Source organism: Physeter macrocephalus, chromosome 19 (genome assembly GCF_002837175.3).
Source record: "Physeter macrocephalus isolate SW-GA chromosome 19, ASM283717v5, whole genome shotgun sequence".
Classification (NCBI taxonomy): Eukaryota; Metazoa; Chordata; class Mammalia; order Artiodactyla; family Physeteridae; genus Physeter; species Physeter macrocephalus.
The window spans coordinates 14,458,201-14,474,803 of record NC_041232.1 but is presented as its reverse complement, the minus strand read 5'-3'; the positions used below and the strand labels follow the sequence as shown (position 1 = coordinate 14,474,803).

The window sequence follows — 16,603 nt, the reverse complement described above, 5'->3', positions numbered from 1 at the left end:
AGCAGCCTGAAGCACGTGATGTTTGTTCTAAAATAGGCAAGTTGAGAAATTAATAAATGCACTTGTTTTACAGCTTTCCTTTTATTAGGAATTATACCCCTGTGACTAATCAGTGCTAAGTCAAATATTTGAAGTCAGTGCTTCGAGGGCCTCAGGCTGTGGGTGGAGGAGACGGAGCAGGGACAGTGTCTGCAGCCTGCGGGATGAGGGTGAGGTCACCTCTCTCCATGTTCTCCACCCATTTCCCAGGAATTGGGTTGCAAGCATATTACCAAGGGGAAAAGTTACCAGAACTCGGCTTTTGGCCGTTAAAAGAATACGGCAATTTGACACAAACACGCCAATTTGGTAGGTTTACAGAAGGGCTGTGTAATGGAAATCTAATATGAGAAGCTCAGGGGAAGGCTTCTGCAGCCACGTTAAACATGAATTATGGATAAGGGAATGCAGTAAGATGACAGCAGCTTCCAATTTTGGCCAAGCATCCTCTGAGGGAACGAATTACTGCTAGACTTAACAAAACCATTCCATTTTTTTCTGATCCCAGGCACTGGCAGGTTCTCGACGTGCGTCATGTATGGATCGGATCCTTGTCGCTGAGCATCTGAACCTGTCTCCACTGCCTGTGGTTCACCAGGCCGGAGCTGAACTGCAGACGGCACAGTGACTTACGCAGGCTGATGGAGAGTTAAAGATACAAGTTGCCTTGGCAAGGGTTCTGCCAACACCTGCTTTGCAAGCTGTCCTCCCACACAGCGACCTTGGGAAGGCCTTGGAGAGTTGCGTGGGAGGAGCCGGGGTTTTCACCATGACTTCCCAGGGTGTCAGTGTTGCCTTTGTCTCCAGGCTCTTCTGGAATCAGTGAACAAGTGCCAGCAGGGATTTGGCGGTGGATGAACTTGGCCCCAGGAGGACTGAGGACTCTGACGGGCACACGGTGGCTGCTCTTCCTTCTAATCTGCGTGTTGACCAAGTCAGCAAGGGGCTAGGTTTCTGGTCTTTACCCCAGGAGTGGTCCAAGGGGCAGCAGCAAGGCTGGAGGATGTGCCGAAGAGCAGTTTACGGCCGCCTCCATCTTAGAGAAACGAGGCGGCAGCGTTAGTGCTAGCACCGGGAGAGGGGAGGGGAGATACAGCAGTGGGGCGTGGGGGGAGCCTGCCCTCCCTTCCCAGGGGACGAAAAGGTCCCTGGCACAGAGCTTCTGCCTGGAAGCCCCTGCCCACCATCAGAGGCAGAGAGCAGGCTGGCACCCGCACGGCACGGGCTGGAGCCCAGCGAGAGGGGCTGTGCCATCGCCCATCCCAGGCAGCCTCCGTCCAAGTCGCTGCATGGCCCACTGCAGCAGCCAGGGAGCCATCTGGCCTGGCCGCTGGTGAGGTGGGCAGGTCTGCGAGGCTCAGGGCGCCGCGGACGGGCAGCCAGCACCACACGCTCCCGGCTGCCACAGCTGCTGCCCAGAGCAAAGGTCCGAGTTGGGAGAGCCAGCCGGCCCCCGCCTCAGCCACTGTCGTAGACCTGCCTGTCCTGACAGGCTGTGGACGGCCTTAACGAGAAGGCTGTGCCCCTACCAGGAAGACGTTTCCGAGGATGAGCAAAGTTGGTTTGCAGTGACCGGTGTTTGTCATTTGAATGCAGAGTGGGACGCTCTATCCCCTCAAACGTGGGGCCTCTGGTTCCGAGGAGGGGTACGGAGGACTTCATCCTGGTGTGGTCGGCTCTCCTGCACGGGAAGGACCAAAACTCCACTGTCGGGGACATTCAGTTTTTCCTCGCGTCAGCGGGTCAGCCTCGGTAGGGGAGGCGTAGCCGGCCCTAGGGTGTCTCTGCGAGTGGATTATTGCCTGGCAGCCGCAGCACCAAGGCAGCACGCGGCTGAGGCTGCAAAGTACAGCCTAGCGGCCCAGATGAAACTCCCAGGGCTGGGCTTCCCATGGAGAATCTGATGACAGAGCCATACTTCCTCCCAGAAACTGCCCTTATGCACAATTTCACATATGGTTGTGTGGGTTTCTTGGATCCTGGGCTAGGAGCCCCTCTAATAGTGGTTCTGGGAAAAACTATTCAACATGTCAGGTGAGATTTCCAGGGTGGGGGAAAGCTGGTAAAGCCAGGGGACTGTCACCATGCACCTTGCCAGGGTGACAAGTAATTTCAGCAATAAATACATTTTAAAAATTTAATACTAGAACCAACATGGACATGTTATAAAGCAGAAAGCAAAGTCATACAATGTTTTAAGATAGGACAGAGATTTCTGGTGTTTGGCCCTCTGGCTCCCGCAGCAGCATATCTGAGTCTCTTCTGTCTTTAGGGGAGACATGGGGCGCGTTTGAAAAGCAGAAGAGATACAGAAGAAAAGGAGACGATAAGTCAACTAAGAATTCAGAACTTGCCAAGAAGCTCCCACAGAATAGCCAACGGGGACAGAGGTAAGATGGGATGAGCAGACGGGGGTGGACATGGGCCAAGATTTTTTTAAGCCACTGGTAAATGTTGGTTCATAAAGGAACTTTGATCCTTTCCCCATCAGGCTATTTCTTCCAGAATGTAAGGTTTACAGCAAAAAAACACTGACTGAACTTGGCGTGCTTGGAGATTATTTGGGTCCAGTAAACTTCACAAAACCCAGGTGGTTTTCATGAATGGGAGATGTTATCAACAGGCTGGGAGGAAAAACCCCATGCTTGTAACATTTACACTGGACCAGCAGTTGGCAGTGAATGAAAGTAGTTTAAAACTGTTTTTACTTTCAGTAAAATTTTCTGGGTCTCATTTCTTTTGAACTCTTCCATTACCCTTAATTCCTGCAAAGCTAGGAGGGAGAATGTAGCTGCAAAATGAACTGTGAAATGAGACTGGAAGGGGCTGCTTCTTAAAAGGAAAAATAAACTTTCCGCAGTGGTCCAGTTGCATTAAGACTGTGAGAGGTGAAAACCGTATAAAGCGAGGTCGCTAGGGGGTCAGAGCACCACAAGGCAGCGAGCGTAAATAAAGTACATCATTTGCCAACTGCACATTGGCTTCATTTATGAAGTAATTGGGTTTTCTGAAAGGATGCAGGAAACCCTCCTGACACAGCTGCCTTCCCGGGAAGGCAGCCTGAAGGAAAGCAGTGCTCTCGGGACTGAGGGAATGGTTCCCAGTCGCGGCCCTCTATGTGGCTCTGTCTAGTTGGATGTGGATTTTTTTTTATGACTGAGGATCTTAATTTGAAAAACCTTCCAAAACCCTCACGACTCAAAAAGTTCTAGGGCTCCGTGTAGTGGTGCATTTCCCAACCATGCACGCTTGTGAACAGCAGGAAAGCTTCACTTTGCTCTTGGATCAGTGGGAAGTTAGCCCCATGCTGAAAATACTCGGTTTGATAGTCCCTTGTGCCTTTTTTTCCCCCCTTTATCAAGAGTTGTATATTCTGTCTTTCCAAAAACCTGCTTTCGGCTTTACGATCAGCTTCACTATCTGTTGGTTTTCTAGTTCATTAATGTGTATTTTTATCCTTTTTAAACTCCTTTAAAGAAGGATTTAACTCCTTCTACTTTGTTTGTTTGGGATCACTGTGACCTTTTTTAAGCTTTCTGGGGTGACAGCACATTGATTTTCTGTCTTATTTTCTATAAAAAGTCATGACGTCTCCCCGCCCATTCGGGCCTCATCCCCTGGGTCTTGGTGTTCAGTGCTTCCACTATCAATCAATCACCCTGGTCTGGAGAGTTTCTATTTTCCATTTTTCTTTCCCTGTTTAAAACCAAGTTAATTCAGGAGTGCCTGGGGCTTCCAGGTGTATATTTATTTTTGTTTTGCTTTTTGTTGATTTCTAATCGTACCGCACGGGGACTGGGGGCACTGGATTGGACCTGTCTGGTTTTGCTCTTTGTGTAATCTGAGATTTGCCTTGTGGCCTTCATCCATGGTCATTTTTTATGCATGTTTTGTGGGTATTTGAAAAGGGACAGAATCCTATCTACGTCCATTGTGTCACGCTTATAAATTAAGTAAATCCCCGACTCGCCCACCATGGGCGTGGGTTTTGTGTCTCTGAGCAGTTCTATCAGTTTTGGGCTTTGATATTCTGAAGGTACAGTAGATGGCTGCTGCTGCTCACGACAGTCTAAATCACGGGTAACGCGAGGGTTTGCCCGCCTAATCCTTGCAAACGGAAGCAAGTCATCACATGGGAGGGGCCTCTCGTGCTGCCCCATGTTAGCTCGGCGGTTGAACGTAATGGTCCATCCGCACTCTCCCCTCTCACTCTGTACTCCAGAACCCATCACCCCACGTGGAGGACGGGTGTTTACGGTACATAGAAAGTGTCTAAATAGTAAGCAAAACAGTTAGTTATTAATGAAGTAGTTGTATAAATATATAATTATAACCGTGTTAACATCTACCGGGAAAAAGTGCTGCTCTCCCAGGTCGGGTGGTGGTGACACGACGACGACCCAGAGTTGAATTCTTGGTCTCAGAGCCAAGGGCCCAGAGACTAGCATGTCCAAAGGGCCCCAGAGAAGAAAGGGTTTGGAGACTGGACAGAGGATGAGCAGGCAGGGGGGCGCCTTATCTGAGAGCCGGAGCAAGGGCTGTGTGCAGTGTACAGAATGACGGGTGATGCGGGGCGGTGGAGGAGGGATAAATCTGAGCCATCGGTGTGTGGTACTCAAAGCCATGAGAGAGAGAGTGAGAACAGAGTAAGATGAAATGAGCCCTGACAGATGCAGCTGGGGAAAAATGAATTGGCAAAGGAGAAAAGCGAAGGCAGTAGGGGAATATGTGGGGGTCACATAAGCGCGCCCTGCAGTTGCTTTCTTCCCCCAACACTTAAAACCTAGTGAGGTGCTCCTCTGTAGTTCTAAAATACACAGAATTGGTTCTTTTTCCCAGCTCCCAAATGAGACAATTCTCTAAATGTTGTCACAGGGAAAAGCAAGTGCCAGGTCATAGTTGTAACCCGGTATGGTGTCACAGGACGAACGGCAGATGGGCACAGTGCTCTGAAAGGCCAGCCGGTCCACTGCAAACTCATAGGCCTGGATCAGCCCCCGGTGTCTAGAGAAAGCACAGAGACGGTGGCGGGGTCAGTCCTGGTCCCCGGCCCCCCAGTGACTTCTGTCTTTGCAGCAGGCATGTGCTGGAGAGACAGGAGAGCGAGTCGTCGTGACACGTCTGCTTCGGCCCCACAGTGTGCTGTGGACACTCCAGATCCCGGGACTAGCGACAAACAGGTGAGCAGACAAGTTTGATGGAGGGAGCTGAGTGCTGGGAGGCACCTGCACCTGGCTGAACGGGGAGGCAGGGAGGGTCAGCCTCAGGGAAGGCCTCGCAAGAGGCTGCTTGGAAGCCAGGCCAACAGTCATCAGAAGGGGGCGTGGGCCTCCCTCCTCTGGCAGCCGTCACCCAGCAGGCTGAGCGTGAGGACTGGGCTTTGCCACTGTCACTGGGATTCAACACCACAGGTCCCTACAGCCTTTTGTCTTGGGCTCTTGGCACACGTGGCCGTCTTCCCTCTGTGTCCCTCCCATCCCACGCCCCCCGCAGCGTGTCCTGCTGAAGTGCCTGAAACAGGCACTCAGCACGTGGTGTTGGCTACTACCACCCTGCCCCCAGGTACGTGTATGTTCCCGACTTCTGAGAAGGGAACGGCTAGGCCTGAGGGTACCATCCTGTGGGGACCAACGTGGCCTGGGATGGTCTATCGATAAAATCAAGCTGAGAGCGTCTCTTCTGCACTCCTACAAAGCCGGCCCGGCCCAAGCACTGACCTGCGGTGGGTGACGGAGTTGTCCAGGTCGGCGTTGCGCACCACCCTCTCGTAGGGCACGTGGGCCGTGATGAGGCTGTGGCAGTTGAAGGAGATGTGCCGCACGGGGTGTCTGGAACAGAGGGGAGAGAACGCTCGTCAAGGTTAAGTCCACTGGCACTCAGCACGTCCCACCTTTGCTGCTGTGGTCTCGGAAGTTAAGCCAGCTTTTTCCTTTACGGAGGCAGAAGGTGGGCCCCCAGAGGGGCAGTGTCTGGCCTCAGTTCCCAAAGCTAGCTGGAGCAAGGCCCCACGCCAGGGCTACTCTGTAAACACGTCTCAACGTCCCTGTGCTTGCTGGCTGAGGCCCTAACACCTTGGTGCGTTGGGACGCAGAGGACAAACAACCTGAGACAGTTCGCGGACACACACGGTGGAGAACAGCCCCACTTCTACCCCCCTGGCTGGCCCTGGGCAAGTCACTCCAGCTCTCTGAGCCGGGTTCCCCAGCGGCAGGGTGTGTTGAGTGGTGCCCTACAAAGGCCCGCCAGTCCTGAAGTCAGAGGGCTACAAATGATACGTGTACTCTGGGTTGTGAAAGCACATTCAGAAAGTTTTGGAACAAAATGGCTTGAAACCTGTGTAGCAAAGGCTTTTGTTCATTCTAAAAACTTTGGAGCACGGAGCCAGGAGACACAAGATAAAAAGACGCCTAATGCAAGCAGATGACTGCCACCAGAGGGATTCCCAGCTGTTAAGAAGGTGAGATCCATCCCCACAAAAAATAACCAGTGTTTCTAGAGCACAAGAGCTCTTAGAAGCCACAAGATGAGACACAGAATTCAGCACTTGGCAGGAGGAAGGAGACTGCAGCACAGACTGAAAGGTCAGCCAGGCCCCTTTAGCAGGGCAGAGGGTGGCACGGAGGGGATGAGGGGGAGTCCCTTCAGGCTGAGTCACAGCTGTGCCAGAGGCAGGGACAGGCGTCGTGGCCACAGCAGAGGATTCTCTTAAGAGGGGTGCCTGAGTCCAGGGTTTGCAGCACCAACTGGAGAAAGTGTGGCTGGAGGACTTCGCTCAGGACCCAGGGAGGCAGGAGGGATGGAAAACAAAGCCGCGAGGAGGACGGGGAAGGGAGAGGTCGGAGCTCAGTCCCAGGCTTGCAGCTGGGGGACCGCTGGTACCAGCGGCAGAGAGGAGAGGTCAAGGGAGAGCTGGCTGAGGAGGGGCGGGAGCACCCGGGGAGCGTGGCCGAAGAGGCTGAAGTGGGCAGTGGGGCAGGAGACCGAGCAACGGCGGGACGGGAGCTTGAGAGGGAATCCAGACCAGCAGCAGCAAGCTCTGCCGCCAGGACCTGAGTGAGTACGAGAGTGCCGGGCAGGAGCCTTGCTTGGGTGACCTTCTCTGGGACAAGCCACTAAGCACTGGTGAGAACTGGATGTGCACTTACAAATGAGTTAGGAAGGCTGGGACAGGACAACAGTTCTGGGCACGGCCTCGCTGAGCCTGGCTTCACCTGAATGACCCAGCCGAGGGAGTGCAGCTCTTCAGGGAGAGAAAAATGAGATGTGCTGGAGTGCAGGCCTAGTGAACTGAACGGAGCTGCTGGTGGCGGTCCCTGGGGGCCTGGACTGCCGAGGAGGCTGTCCTAGAGGCCAGGTTGAGCCAGATCGTTAAAACAAAAAGGTGTCCTGAAAGGCAGATAGTTCTGGGCTTCCAAGGTGTGAGTTTTAGTTGCCTTTTGGCACCACCTGGTGGCAACTAGGTGCATCACCACAGCAGGCAGGGCTGGACAGAGCCAACCAAGCAGCGTGGAGGGCACCGTGGTCTGAGAAAGATGCAGGCCCAAGCACCGGTTATCACCACCCTCCAAGGAAGAAACCAGTTCCTCTTTTGACCTCGTACTTAAGCTAGACTTGTGAGCAGTCTTCATTTTATCACGCTCTGCAGTTAGTGGGGGCATGTCTTGTCCCAGAGGTGCTGAGGGACAGCCAGGGGAGCTCAGTGCCCGTCTCGCACAGGCATGGGGGCTGGATGGATGTAGGCAACGGGGGAGAGCCTCGGGTCCGCTCCAGGCCGCCTCTGCTTTAAAGGTCAGACGCCAGCGCGCAACGTTTAACCGGCTGGGCCCCCTTATATCCATTTACCTACATCCGTACAGCCCTCTGCTGTGCTTGGGGAAATAGCTCTCTCTTGAATTTTAGAGCTAAAGGTTAAAGTTACAAAGTCCTCCTTAGTTGAAGCCTGAATACTTTCAGTCTGAAGCACCCTTGTAAACAGTAAGAAAGATCAAGACTTCCTGGAGTGGAGGAGAGGAGAGGGGGGGGGGGGGGGGGGGGGGGGGGGGCCCGGGCCCGGGACTACCCCGCGTGCCCCCCCCCCCCCGCCGGCTTCCTGGAGTGGAGGAGAGGAGAGGGGGGGGGGGGGGGGGGGGGGGGGGGCCCGGGCCCGGGCACTACCTGCAGTGCCCCCGCCCGCCGTCTGGCCTACCCCACTGTGGTCTCTAACCGAGCTGGGAGCTGTGGCAGTCTGAACAGTGACCAGTGACCAGCGCCGTTTCTGAGCCCATTTCACAGCAGCTGACTTGCAGGGTTCCAGTGAGGACCACGTGGTAACGTGTGGACAGCACTTCGCACAGTACCTGGCTCGGTGGCTGACTCATGCCATCATTGCTGCTACTGTGGTTACTAGAAGCATCTGAGGACCGACCTTACCTGGAGTGTACCTCCCACAGCTTCTGGTTCATCCGATAATCCCACACGGAGACCAGGCCCTCCTCGCCCCCGCTGACAATCTTCCAGTCGTCCATCTGGACTGAAGAGACTCCGAGTTGGTGGGCAGAGATGGACAGGGCGATCGTGTCAGTGCGGAGGTCGTGGATCCTCACCCTGCAGGGCCAGAGACGAGCGCAGAGATTAGCATTAGAGCCTGAAATGACGAATTCCTCCTCAGCCATGCTGGTCTGTGTACAGCAACCCTATGAAAACAGAGTATGAAACCCCTTCAGTTACGAACATCTAAATACTGATACTAAACTTTCACCGTCGCCTTAGTGTACTCTCAGAGGAGGCCAAGAGGCACCAGAAAGGAACTAGTTTAGAGCACCCCCAACCACTCAAAGCACAGAATGAGGAGGACTCAGTGCCCTGCTCCTCACTTGTATGTGCTCCACGGGGGAGACGGCTGCCCTGGGCACAAGCCCGTTGCGAGGGAGGCTGACCTGACTGCCGTGGTGCCTCCATGGGGACGTCGGCCTGAGAAGGCTGTCCAGAGGGTAAGTATACTGCCCAGCAGGGCAGTTTTGCTGTTCATATAAACGTCTGTTAAGAGCAAGTTGTAAAACAGCTACATTTGTCTGAAACCTGAACCCTTACCTGGTTGGAAAAATAACACTTTTCGGGTAATTTAACTCAACTTTTAAGTTCATCACCGTCTTTTTGAAATTTGGAAAGGCGATGCATCTCCAGTTGACTAAGCATAAGCATAACAGAATCGTGATAAAGAGTATGTGGACACTTGGCAGTCACTTATCTGAAGTCTTGAGACGATTACTTACCTTGTAATAATCTGGAGAACATCTTTAAAAACTACTTTCTATACAAGTATATGCTGAATTTCCACATAAGGATAAATTAGATGAGACAGAAATCTCTTATCCACTAGAAGTACCAACACAGTTCCTGAAATAAGCCACATTTCAGTACAGGTGAATTTAACAGCCCCTATGCTGCAAGTCACAAAGGAAAAGACAGTCGCTGCCCTGAAAAGATGCCACCAGCTAGCTAGCAGGGGAGCTGGACAAACATGTCTGACACAAATAATGTGGGGAGAAGGGATCATCTCAAACATGTTCTGGGTCCTAAACTCTTACAGGTACATGAGCACGCACAGACACAAAGTACCTTCAGAGTTCTGAGGGGAAATTATTTGAACTGGAAATTCTATACCTAGTTTACCTACCAAGTTTGAGGGCATAATGAAGACTTTTGTTTTTTTAAACAGAAAAGGACTCAAAGTGAGCTACCCATGGATACTCCCTGAAAGAAAGCGATGTAGCAAAACAGCAGAAGGACCAGCAGGAGCCGACACACGCGCCACAGAGGGATGTATGAGACAAACCCTGAATGCTAGCAGCCAGCTTATTGGAAAGCCCTAATGTGTCGGCTGGGTGGACAGACACACACAGGACAAACCCACCTCTTAAGAGGAAGAGCCTCAAGTCACACAGCAAAACTAATACAGGAACTTCCCTGGTGGCACAGTGGTTAAGACTCTGGTCAGGGAACTAGATCCCACATGCCTGCCGCAACTAAGACGCAGCAAACCAAATAAATAAATTAATAATTTTAAAAAGCAGGTTTGAAAAAGAACCAAATAGTACTTTAAAAAAAAAACCCTCAATATATGCTACACACGAAAGGCACATTTGCATGTGACAAGGAAGAGGTGACAATTTTAATACCTGAAAAAAAGGATTAGCCTGAGAGTACTTCAAAATGATGAGAAGGATACAGTTTACTAAATGTTTGATAAAACTTGCCAGGAAAGAAAGAAAAAAACCCCACAGGATACCCGAAACAAATATAAAACTGTAAAAGACCACACATGGACCTAATTTCTGTAGGTCGATTTTTCCCCCCTTTTTTAGTAATTCAGTTTCTTTCATCATTATAATCTATTCAGGTTTTCTATTTCTTGAGTTCATTTTTTGAATCTCCATATTTGAAGACCTAGATGAATAAATGACATTGTAGGAAAATAAGAATTATCAAAACTAACCCCCAGGAGATAGAAAATCCAAATAGATCAAGGAACACAGAGCAAGCTGGGAAAGCTGTCGAGGAGCAAGCTGTCCCTGCAAAACAAGAACAAGCAAAATGGGTCCAACCTGGAAGGAACAGACCACCCCCCCGCATTCCCCAAACCCCGGGCTACATCTACTGTTCCACGGCACAGCAAAGGGAGGAAAGCTCTGACTCTTTACATGGAGCCAGCATTCTGTTATTACCCAAAACCTGATGCTGCAAGCATGACAGACGACGACAGATCTGCACCAGTGCTAAGAGAACTCACAGCAACATGTTAACCAGCAAGTGGACTCTGTCCAGGGTGTCCATTCCTGTGGTCCACCACGCCTCTCTGACAACAAGAAACCCACAGCGAGGGTCACTTCTGTGGGGACTGACGAGAGATTTGATGACATAAGAACACTTATTCCTAATGAAAAGTCTTTAAATAATAGTAATCTACTTTTACCAATATTATTTCATACTGTTTTAAAAAAATTAGATACAACTAGATAAAAGAAGAAAATGAGAAGTAGACAAATTTATCATTAGGGTTGACAATCCAAGGTAATTCAGTAATAATTCAGAATCAAATGTATTTTAATATGTCAAAATCAATAACCATCCTTTGTACAGCCACTAGTTTTAAAAATGTAATTGAAGAAAAGATCCCACTTACATTCTCAATTATAAGCAAAATACCCTATAACAACTTTCTCAACTTGGAGCTCTACCATATACATTACACCAACATTAATTACAGAGGGCTCAGAGAGTTAAAACAAAAAAATCAAGGCAAATGGTGAACTGCGAAAAATGTTTGCACCAGAGGACTAATTTCTTATAAAAAAAAATTCCTTCAAATTGATAGTAAAGATTGATAACCCAGTATTAAACTTTAATAAAGTTTAAGAAAAGAAAAAATAGTTCACAGGAAAAGAAATACTAATGGCTTTTTAAACACTTGTAAGATGTTCAAGTTCACTGGTAATGAGAGGAATCATGCACTAAAACTACAATGCAGTAATACCACTCAACCTGCCTACCCAGCGAAGGTAAAGTCTGGTAGTACTCCGAGACCCCTTCCACGCTGGCGAGCCCTGGATAGAGAGGTACTTCTGTACGGCTGATGTGAGCACAAGCCCAAAGAAAGTGACTTGGCGATATCCAACAAAATAAAAAATATACTTCACTTTGACCTAGCAATTCTGCTTCTAGGGTTTTTATATAGGCCATATCTAACATACGTGTACATCCACATATATACATACAAGGCCATTGGCCACAGTACTTTTTCAGTAGCAAAGATGAGGCTTCTGTTTCAGGCACCCTGTTGACCCTCCCACTGAAAATCACTTCATACTGCTGGATAAGACGTAACTACATCCTTTTAAGTGCACTGCTGAGCTCAGAGTAAGTGACCTCCCTAGGGCCCATGCAGAAAACCAGGTTGGAGAGCTTGAGTTGCAATTTTGGTTGCCTCTATGCATGTGCGGTGGGGGTGAGGCTACTGGCAGGTGCCAATCTCAGGAAGCAATGGCACAGGCTCTTACTGTACCGCGGGGGCAAGGCTGTAAGGCTGGGGTCCACTCAAAGGGGAGTATTGAGACCTTGCTTTATAAAAAAGCAGTACAGAACTTCTAGACACGAAAACATAATCCCTGCAATTAAACTCATTAGATAGGCTAGAAACAGATTAGACAAAGCATTTGTAAATTAGAAAATAAATCTGAAGTTACCTAGGATGGAGCACAAAGAAAGAAACAGATGAAAAATGTGAATGAAGCGTTAAGAGTCAGGAAGGATGGAAGGGGATGATGGTTCAGCTTACGCCCAAAAGAAATCCCAGAAGGAAAAAAATCCAGTGTGTGGCAAAGAAGCGATATTCAAAGCGTTAACGGCCGATGTTTTTCCAAAATGAAAGATGGGCGTACTCACGAGCACTAATCAGAATAAATGAAAAGAAATACATGTTACAGAGTCTCACAATAAAGTGGGAAACCGCAAAAGACACAAGGGCTCTCAAAAGCAAGCTGAGACAAAAAGACTTCTGATAATCAGACCAACAGGAAAAATGAGAAACAGTATTTACACTGTCATGAATCTGAGTGACTCAACGGGGAAGGCACGTAACCTAGCGCCATCAGCGGATGCCAGCTAAAGCCGTGACGGTACATCCGGTACAGTGGAGACCTGCACGGGCATCAGAGAATGAGGTAGAGCTACACATACTGAGGACAGCCGTCGCCCGAACAGTCGCACGCGGAGCGCACCAGGCCCAGCTGCGTGACGGCAGTTGGGGGGCGGGGGAGGGAGGCACGCATCGGTGTGTGCAGGCACCCTCTGGAGAACGCTGTAGCACAGCCTCCGCTGAGGAAAGAGAAGCTCCCAGAACACAACTTCTCCCTATATATACTTTTTTGTGCTTTTGAATTCAAAAGGTTACCTGCTTAAGTTAAAAAAAATTTAAAGATAAAATTCTGGAAGGACACTGGAGTTGGTAACAGCAGTTACCTCGGGGAAGAGTCTCAATGGAAGAATGAGAAGAATAAATGCGGCTTTTACTTTTTATTCTAGACGCTGCCATGTTGTTTAAGGAACAAGAACTTGTTCATGACGGGGAGGGGCACCCAGAGGCCTTCACAAGTACTGGTCACACTCTTGTTTCTTAAGTGGGTGGGTGGCGGGAATGCTCAGGCGTTCCGTTGTTCTTTAAATTGTACACAACGTACCTTGTATACACTCCCATGTGGATGTTTAGTTTCAAATAAAACAGGGTTTTAGAAATCTATAGTCTTATGACACCGGGGTGAGTGAGGTCCATGGCTTCTTCCCTGCTGGCGGCGAGGCTGACTGAGAGCTCCGTTAGTACAGCAGGCCAGTCAACACACCCCCCCCCCCCCCGCCTTCCCAGGGAGGGGTCTGTGACCAGAGAGATGCAGAGCGAGCAGGAAACACACAGAAGACAAAGAGCTCCAGAGCTCCCTCAGTCAGCATTTACAGACACTCATCTTTAGGCATTTGTTGTGAGTTAGAGAAGGGAGAAAAGGTAAAGTTGCTGTGAAAGGAACTCTGCCTGGAGGCTACAGCTGCACTGTTTACTAATGGGAACTTGAAAAGGAAAGGTGGGGGGAGAAATTTTTAGCTTGAGTACTTTTCAGTGCGTATTTGGTTAATAAGGGTCTATTTTGCTCTAGTGATTTTCATAAAGAGCTCCTCTGTTGAATATTTATACTTCATAATTTACAGTTTGGCTGTTAAGGAGACAAAGGCAAACACAAATTTGGTCCAGAAGTTCAAAGTTTGCCATCTGTTTTCCTATTGTATTTAGATACCGGCACGGATGGTTCCAAACAAAATACACCAAAAGATACAGCATTAGTGTATTTTATCACTAAGGAAAACAAAAATGGGCCAAAAACAGACTCGAACTTCTCCCCACAGGGAAAAAGAGAAGGAGAAGCACTTAGAAGACATCTCCTCAAAGAGGCACTGCTCTGGTTTCCGGCTGACAGAAAGAGATAGCACACAGCACGGGGCGCGAAGTCCGCGCGAACCATTCGAGCTCACGTTACGAAATGCATCTCTGCTTCACACACCTGACGGCGCGGCCCCAGCGGGCACAGCAGCGTTCCCTGGCAGAGCCCATACCCTCAGCGCTCAAATCAAATTCCCAACGTGGGGAAACAGGTAGCACAGCAAATGGGCACAAACATGCCGAGACGACTGATTCCAGGGACAAAAAGAAGCCAATGGCAGACACTGTGAATCCCTATCCAGCGTGTGTTTCATCAACTTTGCCCGTTGAAAAGAAAAGAATAATTGGTCTGAAAGCTGTAATTGTATTATGTTTAATATTCATGGTTGGGTTTGGAGGGCTGTTCCAACACTCCCTCTCTCCAGCCCCTCTCTAATGAAAATCACACCATAGGAGTCGGCTCGAGCCCGCCAATTAAAACAAAAGACACCAGAACCTTCCAAAGACTCCAACAGAGGAGCATCCATCTGATGGGCAGGAAAACGTGCTGGAACTGAGAGGGAGGCACGCTCTGGCTGGTCCTGTGCTAAGAGCTTTGAATAACTTATTACAACACTTGCAGATGGAGCAAATGTAACATTTACGCCCCACTCACTCTCCCTAACAGCCAGCAGCAGCACCAGAAGCCACCACAACTTTGTATTTGTCAAGGCGAGAAGAAAGCTCCGACACTCTCTAATTAGGGGTCACAACTCAGAGCTTGCTTCCCATTGGTTTGGATAAAATAGTCCCATAAAATAATAAGGCAAACTGTATTTGATGGCAAAGATGAAGCCTGTTCAGACTCTGGCTCAGCAGTTTCATTAAGAAGGACCTGACCTTCAGCTATATTTCTATCCAGAAAATAAAGGGAACAAGCAAGACGGCATTAAAACAGTCTCTTTTTATAAATGACCAAATTAATCAAGAAAACTCATTATTTTTTTTAAACAAATCAATAACATGATTCTGTTTTGTCTCATCGAACCTATATTAAAGAGGATTTTAAAATACAACCTTATATGCCAAAATCAGTAGCTATAACATATATATAGCACCAATGATGGCCTTTGGTGAATGATTCATTTTTAATAGCATTTTCAGGTAGAACTGCCCAGTTTAATCCAACTAGGCTATGGTTAGAGCTCTATGTATTGTAAAGCTGTATCTCTAAAGTTTAGAGTTCTTTGTTTATTGCCCATAAAGAGTAATAAGCCCCTTGGACTGATCACTCGACCTTTCTGGACCTGTTTCCTTAGCTGGGCCAGCATTAGATGGTCTTAAAGAGCTCTGCTAGACCGAACATTCTGCAACCCTTAACAAGCCAGCCCATAACACCACCACCTGTGGACAAAAATGATGTATGGAAACATAGAAACATTTAGCTTACTTTAGTAAATCCTTTTAAATTTTAATCAGATGAGTATACCTAGGATAACCTATTTTATGGTCAACTGATTTTCAACAGTGATGCCAAGACAATTCAATGGGGAAAAAACAGTCTTTTTAACAGATGATGCTAGGACAATGGATATCCACATGCAAAAAAGAAGGGGGTGGGACTCCCACCTCACACCATATACAAAAATTAACTCCAAATGCATCATAGACCTCAGTGTAGAAGCCAAAATCATAAAAATTCTTTTAAGTAAACATAGGGGTAAATCTTTGTGACTTTGGGCTAGGAAATGGCTTCTTCAATGATACCAATAGCAAAAATGACAAAGAAAAACTAGATAAATGGAGTTTCATCAAAATTAAAAACTTCTGTGCTTCAAAGGACATTATCAAAAGTGTGAAAAGACAACCCATAGAACGGGGAGAAATATTTACAAATCCTATCTGATAAGAGGTTGGTATCCAGACTATATAAAGAACTCTTGCAACTCAATAAATAAAAAGACAACCTAATTTAAAAATGGGCCAAGGATTTGAATAGACATTTATCCAAAGAGGCCAAAAAGCACATGAAAGGATATTCAACATCATACCTTTAGGACAGCTATAATCAGAGACCATAGCAAGTACTGGTAAGGATGTGGAGAAATTGGAACCCCCATACACTGCTGGTGGGAATGTAAGATGGTACAGTCACTTTGGAAGAGAGTCTAGCAGTTCCTCAAATAGTTAAACATAGGGTTATAAAAGCCAGCAATGCCACTCCTAGGTATATATCCAAGAGAACTGAAAACATATGTCTACACAAAAATCTGCAGTTGAATGGTAACAGCAGCATTATTCATAATAACCAAAAAAAATGGAGACAACCCAAATGTTAACTGATGAATGAATAAGTAAATGTGGTATACTCATACAATGGAATATTACTTGGCCATAAAAAGGAATTAAGTGGTGATTCAAGCTACAACACAGGTTTATCTTGGAAACATTATGCTAAGTGGAAGAAGCCAGTCACAAAAAGTTACATGTTCTGTGATTCGATTTATATGAAATGTCTAAAACAGATCCGTAGAGGCAGGAAGGTGAATAGTGGTTGCCTAGAGCTAGAGAATTTGGGGGGACATGGAGAGTGACTGCTAATGGGCACAAGGTTTCTATTTGGGG

The 16,603-nt window shown here is 48.2% G+C and overlaps 1 protein-coding gene across 1 annotated transcript in view; it reads right to left on the bottom strand.

Annotated features, from left to right (window-relative positions):
* Nucleotides 1-2,162: 2,162 nt before the first annotated feature.
* FBXW8 (F-box and WD repeat domain containing 8) overlaps nucleotides 2,163-16,603 on the bottom strand; it is a 125,497-nt gene continuing 111,056 nt past the window's right edge. Inside the window, exons 9-11 of the mRNA XM_024121090.2 lie at nucleotides 8,449-8,622; nucleotides 5,757-5,867; nucleotides 2,163-5,043 (exon numbers count right to left, since the gene is read on the bottom strand). Coding sequence (XP_023976858.1) covers nucleotides 4,899-5,043; nucleotides 5,757-5,867; nucleotides 8,449-8,622 — 430 coding nt within the window. The 3' untranslated portion in view covers nucleotides 2,163-4,898. The remainder of the gene's footprint in view (nucleotides 5,044-5,756; nucleotides 5,868-8,448; nucleotides 8,623-16,603) is intronic.